The 13,644-nt window shown below is 46.4% G+C and overlaps 1 protein-coding gene across 1 annotated transcript in view; it reads left to right on the forward strand.

Annotated features, from left to right (window-relative positions):
• mast1a (microtubule associated serine/threonine kinase 1a) overlaps positions 1-13,644 on the forward strand; it is a gene marked incomplete at both ends in the record, with an annotated part of 75,869 nt that overhangs the window by 59,972 nt on the left and 2,253 nt on the right. Inside the window, 7 exons of the mRNA XM_079999506.1 lie at positions 7,295-7,458; positions 9,947-10,191; positions 10,857-11,141; positions 11,271-11,503; positions 12,102-12,224; positions 12,706-12,842; positions 13,314-13,504. Of these exons, the coding sequence (XP_079855632.1) occupies positions 7,295-7,458; positions 9,947-10,191; positions 10,857-11,141; positions 11,271-11,503; positions 12,102-12,224; positions 12,706-12,842; positions 13,314-13,504 (1,378 nt within the window). The remainder of the gene's footprint in view (positions 1-7,294; positions 7,459-9,946; positions 10,192-10,856; positions 11,142-11,270; positions 11,504-12,101; positions 12,225-12,705; positions 12,843-13,313; positions 13,505-13,644) is intronic.

The raw sequence follows: 13,644 nt of genomic DNA on the forward strand, positions 1-13,644 counted from the left end.
AAGTACCTCAGTGTTTAGCCGCCTCCTGGTCCAGAACCGCCACAGCCTCTGGCCATTTTATATAGTCCAGCGCCACCACTACATAGCGATTTCCACGTGGTGTGTTGGGAAATGGGCCCAGTATGTCAACAGCCACTTTGTTCATTGGTGACCCAACCTGAGACTGCTGTAGCGGTGCACTACTTTGTCCTGTAGGGCCCTTTGCGAGCAACACAGGGATCACATCTTTGACAATAGGCTTGCAAATCCTGTCTACATGTCTCCCTTGTCGCACTCTATTTAGCGTTTTATTGACGCCAAAGTGCCCTACTCCTGGTGGACCATAATGGAAACTAAGCACCTCCTCCTGTCGGTTCTTTGGCACCACCACCTGCCATCTCTCCCTTCCCTGGCTCCTTCCAACGTCTTGACTCCATCTCCATTACGAAGAGTCAGGCCCTCCCAGTGTGATCGCAGGCCCCTCAAGGACAGTCCCGCTGCAGTTATCTCTGACCATTCTGGTCGCTGGTCGACCTCCAGCCACTTTAATACTGTACTTAACTCTGGGTCTCCCTGCTGCTCCCTGGCCCAGTCGCTTATGTCCTCAAGCCGCAGGGCCATACATCTCTCTGCTCGCTGTCTCACTGCCTCTGTGTCCTTTACTTCCGCCCGGCCGCAGTGCGCACATTCCAGCCCACATGGTCGTCTGGAGAGCACGTCCTCATTCAGGTGACTGTCTCCTCGTGTTCTTTGGAACTGGCCAGTCCCAGACAACAGAGACCTTTTTCTCTTCTTTGCTCACCCCTTGCCCACTAACTTTGTGGCCCACAAAGGTTTGTTCTTTTTGCACAAGTCTGCATTTCTCAGGGTTCAATTTTAACCCTGCCTGCTGGATCTTGGAAAATGACATCCGCATCCCATGGATCAGTACACCGTCAAGATAGACTTGTTTATGTTGTGATGGAACATCTGCGAGCACTTTCTCCATGAGCCTATGACTGTGGCTGGGGCGTTGCGAGCACTTTCTCCATGAGCCTATGACTGTGGCTGGGGCGTTGCATAGCCCAAATGGCATGACTGTGAATTGCCACAGTCCACAGCTAGTTGTGAAGGCTATCTTAGAAAGGGCCTCTGGCGACAGTGGCACCTGCCAATACCCACTCCTTAAATCAAGCGAGCAGAACCATTCAGAACCTCTTATTCCATCGAGTGCATCATTGACTCGTGGCAGGGGATATTCAGGGGACTCTTTCAACGTGATCTCATTCACTGGTCTGAAGTCGACACAAATCAGCCACACGGTAGTATCTTTCTTTGGTACCATTACGACTGGTGACACCCATGAGCAATTTGACGGTTCAATCACTCCTGCAGCTTTTATCTCTGCCACACACTGTTCAGCGGCAGCTTGCTTGTTCAGCGGTATGCAATGTGGTCGTTGACGAATGGGGTGGTCTTGGACAACCCTTCTCTATTATTCTCCAGCACTGACTTGACAGTTTCCTCTAAAACCTGATTGCTATCCATCCTGAACCATATCCGCCCATAGTAAAGCTGTTGGTTCCTTTGAGTGGGCTTCTGTCTCAACGAATAAGGTTTGTGGAACTTGAGAGGGGATTTCATCTGCTGGTTCAGGTTGAAAAACACGCACAGTTGGAAACTCAGGAAGCTCTGGGTATTGCACAGCCTGACTTGACCTGATGTCTGTGTTCAGGAATCCATCCAGTGACATCCAGTCCATGAATGTCACTGTCCGCTGTCCAACATCCAACACAGCATTGGTATCCCTCATGAATTCGAAACCCAGCAGGCACGCCTCCTGAATTTCAGCTCCCCACACAGAGTAAAAAAGTCTACTCACCCAGCTGGATATTGACTGTCCAATGACCCAGAATGGATGTTCTATCTCCGGTCACCGTGACAAGGGGCAACACTATAGCACGCCACCGGAGGTCCTTGGTCAGTGTGTCTGGGCGTATGATTGTCACCGTATAACTGTAGTGTAGACTGTAGTGTCAACCAATGTACCTACTGCCTTGTCATTAATCAGAGCCAGCACCCTTGACAATTTAGGTCCTGTCCGGGGGGTCACAGAATCTGCTATCACAACATAATTATTCCGAGCTGTTGGGTGCATGGAAAGTACACCCAAGGTGCTCCCCACCCCGTTTCCCGTAAGTAAGGACCCCCACCAAAAACATGCACACATCATTGTCTGACCAGCGATGGACACTCATCACCAGGTCCCCGGGCGCGTCCACGAATGCTGCCCACTGCTCCTGGCTGTGCCCCCGGAGGAAGGACAAGCCAGGATGGGTTAAACGCAGAGGCCTCATTTCACCGGCCACCATCCAAAGCATGTGCGTGTGTGTGTGTGTGTGTGCGTGCATGTGTTGAAGTGTGGTGTACTGTGTGACGATTAAAGATTGTTCTTCTTCAGGGCAGTGGTACTGAATGTGGCCTCTATGGCCACATCTCCAACAGGCGTTAGACTGCATTGCCGGCGGGCCTCTGTAATCTTGCGGCCTAGGGGGTCTAGGTGTGTCCCGTTGTAGAGACGGATAGAAGGGCCAGGGCCATGAGGTCTGGAAAGCTTTTGTATCTTGACCCTCGATAAAGATCTGTTCCACTTCGTGCTCATGCTCCAGAGCCCCAAGTTAAGGGTTGCTAAGTAGGACCTGTTCCCGCAGTTTATCAGGTGTCAGCCCACTGATGAAAGCTTCCTTTGTAAGGATAAACCTCTGCTCCTCACTGAACTCTGGAACCGCTTTACGAGCTAGGTGGCGCAGTTAAGCTGCATAGACCCCTAGTTTCTCTCTTTCCTTGCGTGTTCTCTCGTTGAAGAGTCGCCTGACAGTCGATTTACTGGTTTGCTCACCAAATTGCCTTTCTATGGCCCATGCTATAACTTGGGGATCTGTCATGTCCATTTTTGAAAGGTCTAGGGGAAACCTTCTTCCTCTAGAGACGCAGCCAACTGAACCACACTTTCAGTCCCTTCCCATTGGTTGGCTCTGGCTATCAGCTGAAATTGGGTCCACTACGTCTCCCAATCAGTAGTGCCATCCTAACGCCCCACCTTTACATGGTCTCTTTTCCGATGGCCTGTAGCGGTAGGAGCTGGGGAGGTGCCAGCTATAGCTGTGGCGATGGCTTGTGTGAAAGCAGTGATCAGCAGTGCAGTGGCGTCTGGAGGGGGCAGGCGATTGGAGTGAAGGGGATCGTTGGGGGTCCTGCTAACCTGATGAGCCATGGGGGGGCAGTTACTCTCTTGGTGCCATCCATAGTTGCTGTTCAGCTACCGGAGCTTCGAGGTACTCCAACACTTCCGACACCAATGTAGCGTTGCGGGGTAACTGAACGGGTAGAACGGAACGGCCAGGAGACGATGATGCGTTTGATAGCTCAACCGAGCCCAGTTTTATAACGTTGCCGCAGTAACAGCTAACCCAAGGTTGAGGTGTCCCCTGTGACAAAGTGAAACAGGCTGGCTACCTTGCTGGTTCTCTCTTTGCGTTTCGTTGGTCTCCTTCCGCCCAGACACACTTCCACTTAACCCTCAATTATCCCGCCCGGAAGAACGTCCTAGCCAATTACCCACTATGGTGAACATTGCAAAACAACAATAGATAAACATGAACTTATTCCCAGCGTTACACTATGTAGTATTATCTCCAGTTTCTATTGAAAAGGGTCGCGTAGCCACGCAGTTGAAAAAAAAATAGACCTCGTGCAAAAACAGATAAATTCTGTGCGGCTTGCGTGACCGGTGGAGCCGCAGCAATGGATTAACATACTGTAAGGGGATGTGTTTTCAGTAGTCATGGAATGTTCTGTTTTGTTTTTTCAGATTTGGTTCTTGACGAGTCATTCAGTAAAACGGTTGGTTCATTTTTCCGCCTCTTCGTTCATTTAATCCAGTTGCTTTAAGACATGTTGAGCGAGAGGGGACTTCTGAGTGAACCAGAGTCAGAAGAGTTGGACGGCTTTCAATTCTCACAGGAATCATTGGATTCTGTCGCAATGATTTATTTTGATGGAGTTAATGAGTCATTTTAAAAGATTCGCTACGGCTGAATCGTTTGCAAGTCTTGCATCACTACCTTTCGGAGAACATCCCTGCCTGCCATTCTTCACTTTTCCTCCTTTCTCTATCTCTCTCTATCTAAATATGGTTCGGTCTCAGTCCCTTTTCTATCCTTTTGGGCATGTTCTCTCTTGGATCTTTTCAACCCCCTGTTCTCACATTGTATTTTTCTTTTTTCCTCTCTTCTCCTCCTCACTCCTGCCACGTTTCTCTCTGTCTTCTCTCCCCGCCACCTTACTTGCTAATCCACCCTTTCTTCTCTGGGTGGGGAGGAAGGGAAAGGGGGAGCTCTTCAGTAAGTACAATTGGGCCAAGTACATTTACAGTGGAGGTCTGGAGAGCGGCTTGAGAGGCCCTAGTGCAGGACGGACAATTTACATAGAGCAGAGACATTAAGGGAGGGGAACAATGAACTCGAGAGCACGCGCACACACACACACACACACACACACACACACACCCAGGAATAGAATTTAAAAAAAATTGAAAACACAAACAAAAAAGCAAGTCAAACAAACACATACACACAAGCACGGACACATGTTTATGTGTATGTGTGCTGTGTGTATCGTGTGCATGCCTGCACATAAAAAAACACAGAGAAATGCTTTTATTCTGGGAGGAACTTCAGGTTCTCGTTTAAGTAAGTGTGTGTTTGTGTTGAAATTTCACTTCATATTTAGGTAAAGAGGAAACATTTAATTTGAAAGTGGTCAGATCCTGCTTGGTCTTTGTGAAGGGGTGTTCTGGCCCAGGGCCAGGGAATGAGCGAGAGGAGGCAGGCGAATGCAAAACAGCTCCGGTTGGCATGTATTTATTATAGAATAAACAAAAAGGTGGCTTATGGGCCAAAGGCAAAATCAAATGCTCGCTGGCAAACAGGGAGAGAGTCCGGCGCGTCTGCACTTATGCGCGCTGACACCGTAACGTGGCCGGTCTGTTGCCCTTAGTTTCCATGCTGCCGGGTCTGATCTGGTGTCTCCAAAACTCCACGCACTCCACCTCCCTTACTGCAGGGAAAAACAGAACCTAAATTATTTCCTGGTCGGGGATTGGACGAATCAGCGGAGCCCACGCGTTGATTCGCCCGATCCCCAGCAGCTGAGCGGCCCCAGGATGGGAGCCTGCACTGCCTGTCTGCAGCGGCAGCTTGACCACGCCCTCTTGGTCCGCCACAGTCTTGTCGTGGGATAATTGTGGTGAACCTTATTTTCACTGTGAAAAAACTTTATTTGGACTATAATAAAACAGGATAATAAATATGATAATATGAAATAATAATAATAATAATAATAATAATAATAATAATAATAATAATAATAATAATACTATAAAGCCAGGAATCTCTGTCTGTATGTATGTTCAAGTTCAAGAGATTATTTGTCACATACATACGGTCATATGTATGTATGTCAGTTGATTATCTTGACAGCAGTTCATCCAATCCACTTGATACTCGGTATTGCTAGGGACCCAAGGACGTGCAGTGTCGAATTTGGTGCAATTTGGACACACGGCATGTGTAATATTAATAAACTTTGAAAAAACAAGTGAACAGCCAGGCCCCGCTGGCTTACTGGACATACTGAATACTTCGGGTCAAATTTGTTCTGTTTTTCGCTAATATCTGCTCCGTATGTGGATCGATTTTCATGAAGTTTTAACCACGAGACCCTTATTATATAGCGGTTTAAACAACATCTTAACTGTTTTTCTGGCTACGTTTTAGCTGTGTTCGACATTTTTCGGACTGGCTTACTGGTACGTCGTTTTAAAATTTGCTACATTTTTGCTCGGTTTTTCTCTAATATCTGCTCCGATGTGGATCGATTTGGATGAAAATCCAACCATGAGGTCTTTGTGACAGAGAGGTTCAACCGAGACATAACCTTGTTCACGTATTATGCAGAAGTTCGTTTTCAAAATTCCAAGAATTTGGGGTTATTTTTCCTCTTACAATAAGAGGCTGACGGAATAACAATAATAGTAATAATAATATACAAAAGACTAATTTAAATGGCCTCATCACCTTTATAACATAAACCGACATAAACATGGAGCCATTTAAATTTTTATTTCGCCGCTATTCTCCCAGTGTTTTGTCTTTTAAATTTTTACAGGAATTAAGTGTTTTTCAAAGCACCAGAACAAAGCTGCGTCCTCCTCTTTTGGTGTAAAGCCTTGTTACCATGACGCTGAACATTCGTTACTCTTCCCTTCAGTGGAATTCTTCTAAGGCTTCGCACGCCCACGTAGCGCAGCTTTTCCAACCTTATCCGGCACATAATGAGCCCTTGTCAAAAAAACACTACGTGTGTATGTGGAGGTGGTGGATTATGAGTATACATGCTGGAAGGGTAAACACCTACATCTCCAATATCTTGTCGCTGTCAATATTCTTTGTCTTTTACAAAATTCACAAACCCCACGCTGGAGATACCACAACACCAAGACGGCAAGAAGCCATGAATGCAAATAGTGATCAACTACGATTCCTTTTTTTTTACAGAATAGATTTGGGTTACATACACATATAATACCCACTGTCATGACAAAGTAACAATTATGACAAAAAAGGTTTATATTTCATATAGTAGTTAGTTGTCATTAGGTTTATTATGTATGAGCAATCATATTTAGTTTCTAGTTCATTGTTAGGTTTATTTCATTATATATATATATATATATATATATATATATATTTCGTTATTGTACATCACCAAATCTTTATCTTTTATATTTTCAGTTGTTTTTATTTTTATTATTTATTATATTGTTTTACATTTACCATAAGATTTACTGTATATATATATATATATATACTGTGTAGATTTACTCACATTTGTATTGTGTCGTCCCCAATAAATAAATAGTAATAAAACAAAAATTCTGTGTGTGTGTGTGTGTGTGTGTGTGTGTGTGTGTGTGTGTTATTACCTTTTTTTTCCTACTGCTTCTCCCTTATTGCCTTTAAGTATCTGTCTGTCTGTCTGTCTGTCTATCGATGTTCTCTTTACCAATTGATTCGGAACATACAGCAGTGTATTATGGTGTTTTTGCCAAACTCATTCTTGGCCAGATGCTCCGGCAATAGTGTTTCCACAATAAAACAGACAGTAAATCCATCCCACTGATCCTGCCACCTGCTTCCACCGCAAACATTTCAGCTTTATATCCTAGCAGCGGCCAAATCTTCACTGACGCAGAACTCCCTGTTGCCCCATGCAGGTGTACAGCAGCATGGAGCATTTGTCCCAGCTGGAGCTGAAGGCCCCGACCTCCGTCACCCGCAGGGAGCACAAGGGTCGGCGAGACGACAAGGTGACCAAGAGAGAGAGCCTGGGCAGCTTCAGCATGAGGGACAAGAGTTGGAGGGCCGGATCCCCCGAGATGTGAGTAAGGGGAGGGTGTGTGTAGGGGATATCATTTTTTTCAGATATACATTTAGGGTATGTGTTTTCTTGTGTATCTGTTTTGGTGAGGAGCGCTCCTTTCAACAGCTCGGTTTTCACCCCCCAGAAAGCTTAGTGAGAGGATTCACACACACTTTGAGTCAATAAGAGAAACAACAAATTCCACCACTTCACTAATGCCATTGATCACCAGTGTAATATATCAGGGTTAAGTGGTATTACATTAAGAAATTATTACGTTCAATCTTTGATATCATTTTAAAGTGACTTTATGACATTTTTTATTTTATTTCACTAAATACCTGTGGGAGTCTCAAACCACACGTACGGGTTTTGGGAGGGAGACAGAGTCTTTCCGGCACTGGGTGGACTGGGTGGATGTCATGGGTGGATGTCATGTACTTGATCACCGTCTCGGCTGGTGCAGTCCTCAAAACGGATGGTGTAGCCCACCTCCTGGCCCCAGCAGCAGCCGTACTCTTCAGAAACTCTCTTGCCCCATGGCGTGAGTTTTTACTGGCACGACTGGAACAGAAAAGCCCGACTTAGGCCAGGGAGCCGTCCGGCATAGACTCTAATCAAGCCTCCACATTTATGTTCGGGAAGGCGATACAATCAAGAGCGCACCTTCACCCCTGGGATTGTCTCCACATGGTGGTCTTTGAGGGACGCGAGGCCTGGCAGGGAGGAGACAGCTACATCAGCGCTGTGAGATGGAGAGAAATGGTCACTAAACAGGGCCACGATACGATCGGCCGCTTTTGGAACCTCCGGCCCCAACTCATCCCGCTTAATGACTGCCGTGGTCAGAGCCACGGATGCCCCCTCCCTCCATTCTTTTTAGAGTTTCAGGTGATAAGTCTGTGTCGCCCTCTGCCTGTCAGATCATTCTCATAATATCCCTCTCCAACCTGCTGTAGGACCACAAAAGGCCCTTGCCACTTAGCGAGCAATTTAGAGCTGGACATAGGGGGCAACACTAACACCCTTGTCTCCTGGTGCAAATCGTCTGAGCCAAGCCCACCTGTCGCATAAGTGCCGCTGACGTTCTTGAGCCCGGAGCAAATTCTCCCCTGATAACTGCCCCAGCGTGTGCAACTTTGCTCTCAGGTCCATCACATACTGTACCTCGTTCTTACTGGTGCAAGGACCTTCCTCCCAGTTTTCTTTAATTAGGTCTATCACTCCCAGAGTCTCCTGCCAAAATGGAGCTAAAAGGGAGAAAATCTCGTGGAGGCCTGGGGAACCTCCCACACCGCAAACAAGGGGATACAACCCAATTACGGCTATCGTCGTGAACGGACTTCCAAATCATGCTTTTCAGAATTGTATTGAACTGCCACACCAGACCGTTGGTCTGGGGATGGTAAACACTGGTCCAAATTTAACAGACGGCCAGTAACTCGTAAAGTTCCCAAAGTGTACATGACATAAAGGAAGTGCCCTGGTCGGTCAGAATATCCTTTGGAATCCCAACTCGGGAGATGACGTGAAACCACACTTTTGGCTGTAATTGTGCGCAGGGGCACTGCTTCGGGGTACTGGGTTGCACAGTCCACTAGGACTAATACAAAACGATACAGTATCAGCGGGCACTGCGGTCTAATAGCCCAATGAGGTCCATACCTAGTCTTTCGAACGGGACCTTAACTAGTGGCAGGGGTCTCAACAGTGCTCTTGGCATAGTTGTAGGGTTGACCAAGTGGCACTCAGGACACGTGGCGCACAACTTGCGTACATCTGCCCAAATGCCTGGCCAATAGAAGTGGGCCATCATTCACAGCAGTCTTTTATCATGTCCGAGGTGACCAGCCATCGGTTTATGGTGTGCCGCCTGGAAGAGCATTTTCCAGCAGCTATTCGGGACCAACAACTGGGTTATTTCCTCTCCTGACTGAGTGTCACAGCTCACTTGATACAACCTGTCCCTAATCACTAAGAAATTTGTGTGAGTGAGCGCCCCGTCTGGGCGCACCAATACGCCATCGATTTTAATTACCCCCTCAAAGGTCCCACATAGGGTATTATCCTGTGACTGCTCAGGCAGAAAAATGGTCCATGCAGATTGGACTGGGGAAGATCCTACTTGGAATTCCCCTGCTCCCGGACCCGTCGTGCCCCCTGAGGACCCCTCCACATCACCGCGGGCCACGCAAAACTCACATTTCCCTCCTACTACTAGATGCATGTGGGTCCTTGGGCCGGATGCGGGGCTGGTCCTCCGCTCCGCCACAATACCCAGGAGCAAATTATAGTTCCTCACCCTGAAATCCAGGAGAATTCTATATTCTATATTTTAAAACTACATTTCTTTGTTGTTTGAACTTTTGGATTGTGTTTCAGAGATGGAACATTTAACATTCAACAAAAAAAGGCATTCTGGGAGGCTCTATGAGGCATTTAAGGGGATAATACTAAGACAAGCTAAAATATTTAACCTATTTCCATTATTTCCCCTCCTTCGCAGGAAGCGTCTGTCCTGTTCAGAGTCGCTGTACATGGAGGGGGACTCCAGCCCACCCCTCGGGGCCCGACGCCGCTTCTCCGCCCTGATGGACACGCATCGCTTTGCCTCGCCACTAGAGGGCGAGCCAGACCCGCTGTCGCGGCAGACCCCCGTCAAGGCCCGCGGGACCTCCCTGGATGGGGCCAACGTGCCCTCGCCAAGCCTGCTGGAGCAGAGGAGCGTCCTGAAAGAGGCCAACGGAGCAGGTGAAGGTGGGGCGTTATGGAGGGAAAAAATAAATGACGAGCTGCAAATTGTGCTCAAAAGTGTAAACTGACTTAAAGGGATCACACTGGAGTCCAATTAATTTTAGTCCGTTTACTAGTCAGTGCACACATTTTACATTTCTTGAGTTTTTTTGATATTGTCCCTATTTTGTATTTTATATTGGAAAATTTGAACGATATTGTGAGAAACCCACCTCAAAGTCCCACTGACAAGTGTGGTATTTCTCTATACTTATTTTTGTATAAGTTAGTAAATTTTGCGTTATTTTGTAAAATGAAGGCAGAAGCACAATTGTTTTCACATGGATTTAACAAATATAAAATAAAGTAAGTAAACTTAATTTTACAAGGTATTTTTCATTTCATTCATTTTCATTGTTGATTTTGTGGTTGTTTTTCTTTATGTAAAGCAATTTTTTTTTTTCAATAATTGATACAATTGATACTGACACCATGGAAATCAGATGGTGGAAAAGGTTGGAAACAGAAGGAAGAAGAAATAGAAGAAAGAAAGGAAAAAAAGCAAGCAAAAGAAATGAGAGGAGGTGGGAGGAGGGAGAGTGTTAAAGAGGAAAACAGCGAGAGAGAGTTCCACAAACACTGCTCCCAATTGATTTTTTGTTTTGGTGGTTGTTACTCTGCAGACAAGCACTCCAGACTGGGAGACACGCTCTTGCCCACGGCCGACGCAGCCACCGCCACCGCTGCCACCGCCGGCGCAGCTCCATGCACGGTCCCCATTGCCCCTGACCGCGATGTGGCGACGCCTTTGCTGGACCACCTGGGCCCAAGGGCCACCAACGACCTAGTGCTGCGGCGGGCGCGCCACCAGCAGCTTTCTGGAGACGGAGACAAACGAAATTCCAGAACTGGCAACAAGGTCATCAAGTCCGCATCCACCACCGCCCTGTCTGTCATCATCCCAGCAGGTTAGAGGGAATAGAATAGAATAGAATAGAATAGAATAGAATAGAATAGAATAGGATAGACTAAAATAGAATAAAACTTCTCAATCTTCTCCACCCCTACCTGAATCTCCCTCCATCTCTCTGGTCCAGTGGAACAACATGGCGGCTTCTCCCCACTGGCAAGCCCCATGTCGCCCCGTTCCTTCTCCTCCAACCCCTCGTCCCGGGACTCATCCCCCAGCCGGGACTTCTGCCCCGCTGTCAGCATTTTACGCTCTCCCATCACCATCCACCGCTCCGGGAAGAAGTACGGCTTCACCCTCCGGGCCATCAGAGTCTACATTGGAGACAGCGACGTCTACAGCGTGCACCACATCATCTGGGTGAGAGAGGCGCGGGATGGTTGAATGTTTTGTTTTTTCTTGGGCGTTTAGGACTTGGTCTAATGTCTAAGGTGAGATTGGTGCATACTGTATGTGTTAGCTTGCCTGGGGAAGTTGATTTTTTTCTTTAATTGCACTTTTATTTGACCTTTTATTTTTTACATAAATAAAAATAAGTTAAAACATTTACAAACATAAAACATAAAAAAAACTGTATAAAACAACATGTACACCTGGAAAAATGATACAGATACAGAAAACAGATTGTTGAATTGATTAAATGGGACTTGATGGGACTGAACATTAGAAAATAACCTCAGCAAAGGTTAATGATTACTATGTGAATGTGGTAAGGGCTAGGGTTACGGGAAATAGAAAGAACAAAGAAGATTGCAGGGTAGAAAACAATAGTATGTGCTGGTTATTGTCCGACTGATGAGGTGATAATAGAGCACAGTGTACTGTAGATAATACCAATATACTGTATTTGACTATTGTTCCCTCCCTTAACCACACCTAAAAGGTATGATAAGGTTAAACGAGGTATTAGTGTTACCCTGTAATAAAATTGGTAAATGTGCCTTGTGTCCCATTCCAGCATGTGGAGGATGGAGGCCCGGCCCAGGAAGCCGGCCTGTGCGCCGGGGACCTCATCACCCACGTCAACGGAGAGTCCGTCCACGGCTTGGTCCACACCGAAGTGGTGGAACTCATCCTCAAGGTATGGCCAGGGTTTCTATTTATTGTCTCTTCAGGTCTCGATTGTTTATTTGTAGGTGTGAGCAGGAAGGCCGTTGTTTAGGTCAAAGGGATTTCAGGGCATGGCAGCATAATTCTTACAGCAGCCTATAAATTCTTTCTTAATTAACTTCCACAAATAGAACCAACCTGGCTCCCTCACCAATAATAATAATAATAATAAACAGGTTTATTTATGAGCGGAGTAGGAGTAAGCACAGGCAGACTTTCATCCAATCAATCGTTTACTGTGTTGGTGTTTGACAATTTACATGATGGGTTGAGACTAATATTAATATATACAGATATTTATAAGACTTACTGTGTGTGTGTGTGTGTGTGTGTGTGTGTGTGTGTGTGTGTGTGTGTGTGTGTGTGTGTGTGTGTGTGTGTGTGTGTGTGTGTGTGTGTGTGTGTGTGTGTGTGTGTGTGTGTGTGTGTGTGTGTGTGGATTGCTCATGCAGAGTGGGAACAAGGTAACAGTGACCACTACGGCCTTTGAGAACACCTCCATCAAAGTAGGCCCGGCCAGGAAGTCCAGTTACAAGTGCAAGATGGCAAGACGCAACAAGAGGACCGTGGGAAAGGACGGCCAGGACAGGTAGGAGGCCACCCGAGGGCCAGTGTAATAACCATTATGCAAAGTATACAATGTGACTAGGACAGATTTGGTAAGACAGACAAGGTATTTAATTTATCCCCCTGTGAAATTGAGGCATTTAAGCCACAACTCCCCAAACACCAACAGAATATCAGACCCCCTAGTGTCACAGTATACAAACCTATCTATAAAAAACAATCAATACCATTATGAGATAACTGACTGTATGTGAAGACATCCCAGAAGAGCAGACAACCAGACATCCAAGAATAAGAAGGGGAAGAAATTAGTCAGAAAATTGCTTACAGCGATTATTTTGTGTCTTTTCCTAATAGTATTCGGGGTTTTTTCAATAGACCTAGAAAGGCATGCAATCTCCAGTTAGCAGTACAATTATTAACCACATCAACGACAATCCACGAAAATTACACAAAGACTTACCTTTTTCTTTAAATCCTCTCTCTACCGCAGTAAGAAGCGCACCTCCTTGTTCCGTAAGATCACCAAGCAGTCTAACCTGCTGCACACCAGCCGCAGTCTGTCCTCGCTGAACCGCTCGCTGTCCTCCAGCGACAGTCTGCCCGCTTCCCCCACCCACAGCCTGTCAGCCCGCTCCCCCACACAGGGCTACCGGGCCGCCCCCGACCCGGGCTCATACCTCGGTAAGAGATGACCTGGAAACAAATACATGAAATATCTATTGGGAGCAATCGGGCCTGATCAACATGTCTAATACATGTCTAATGTCTAACTTGACATTGGCATTGGTTACTGCTACTTTAGGTGGAAATGTTTCAGGTAT

The sequence above is a fragment of the Zeus faber genome (genome assembly GCF_960531495.2).
Source record: "Zeus faber genome assembly, chromosome: 4".
In the NCBI taxonomy this organism is placed as follows: Eukaryota; Metazoa; Chordata; class Actinopteri; order Zeiformes; family Zeidae; genus Zeus; species Zeus faber.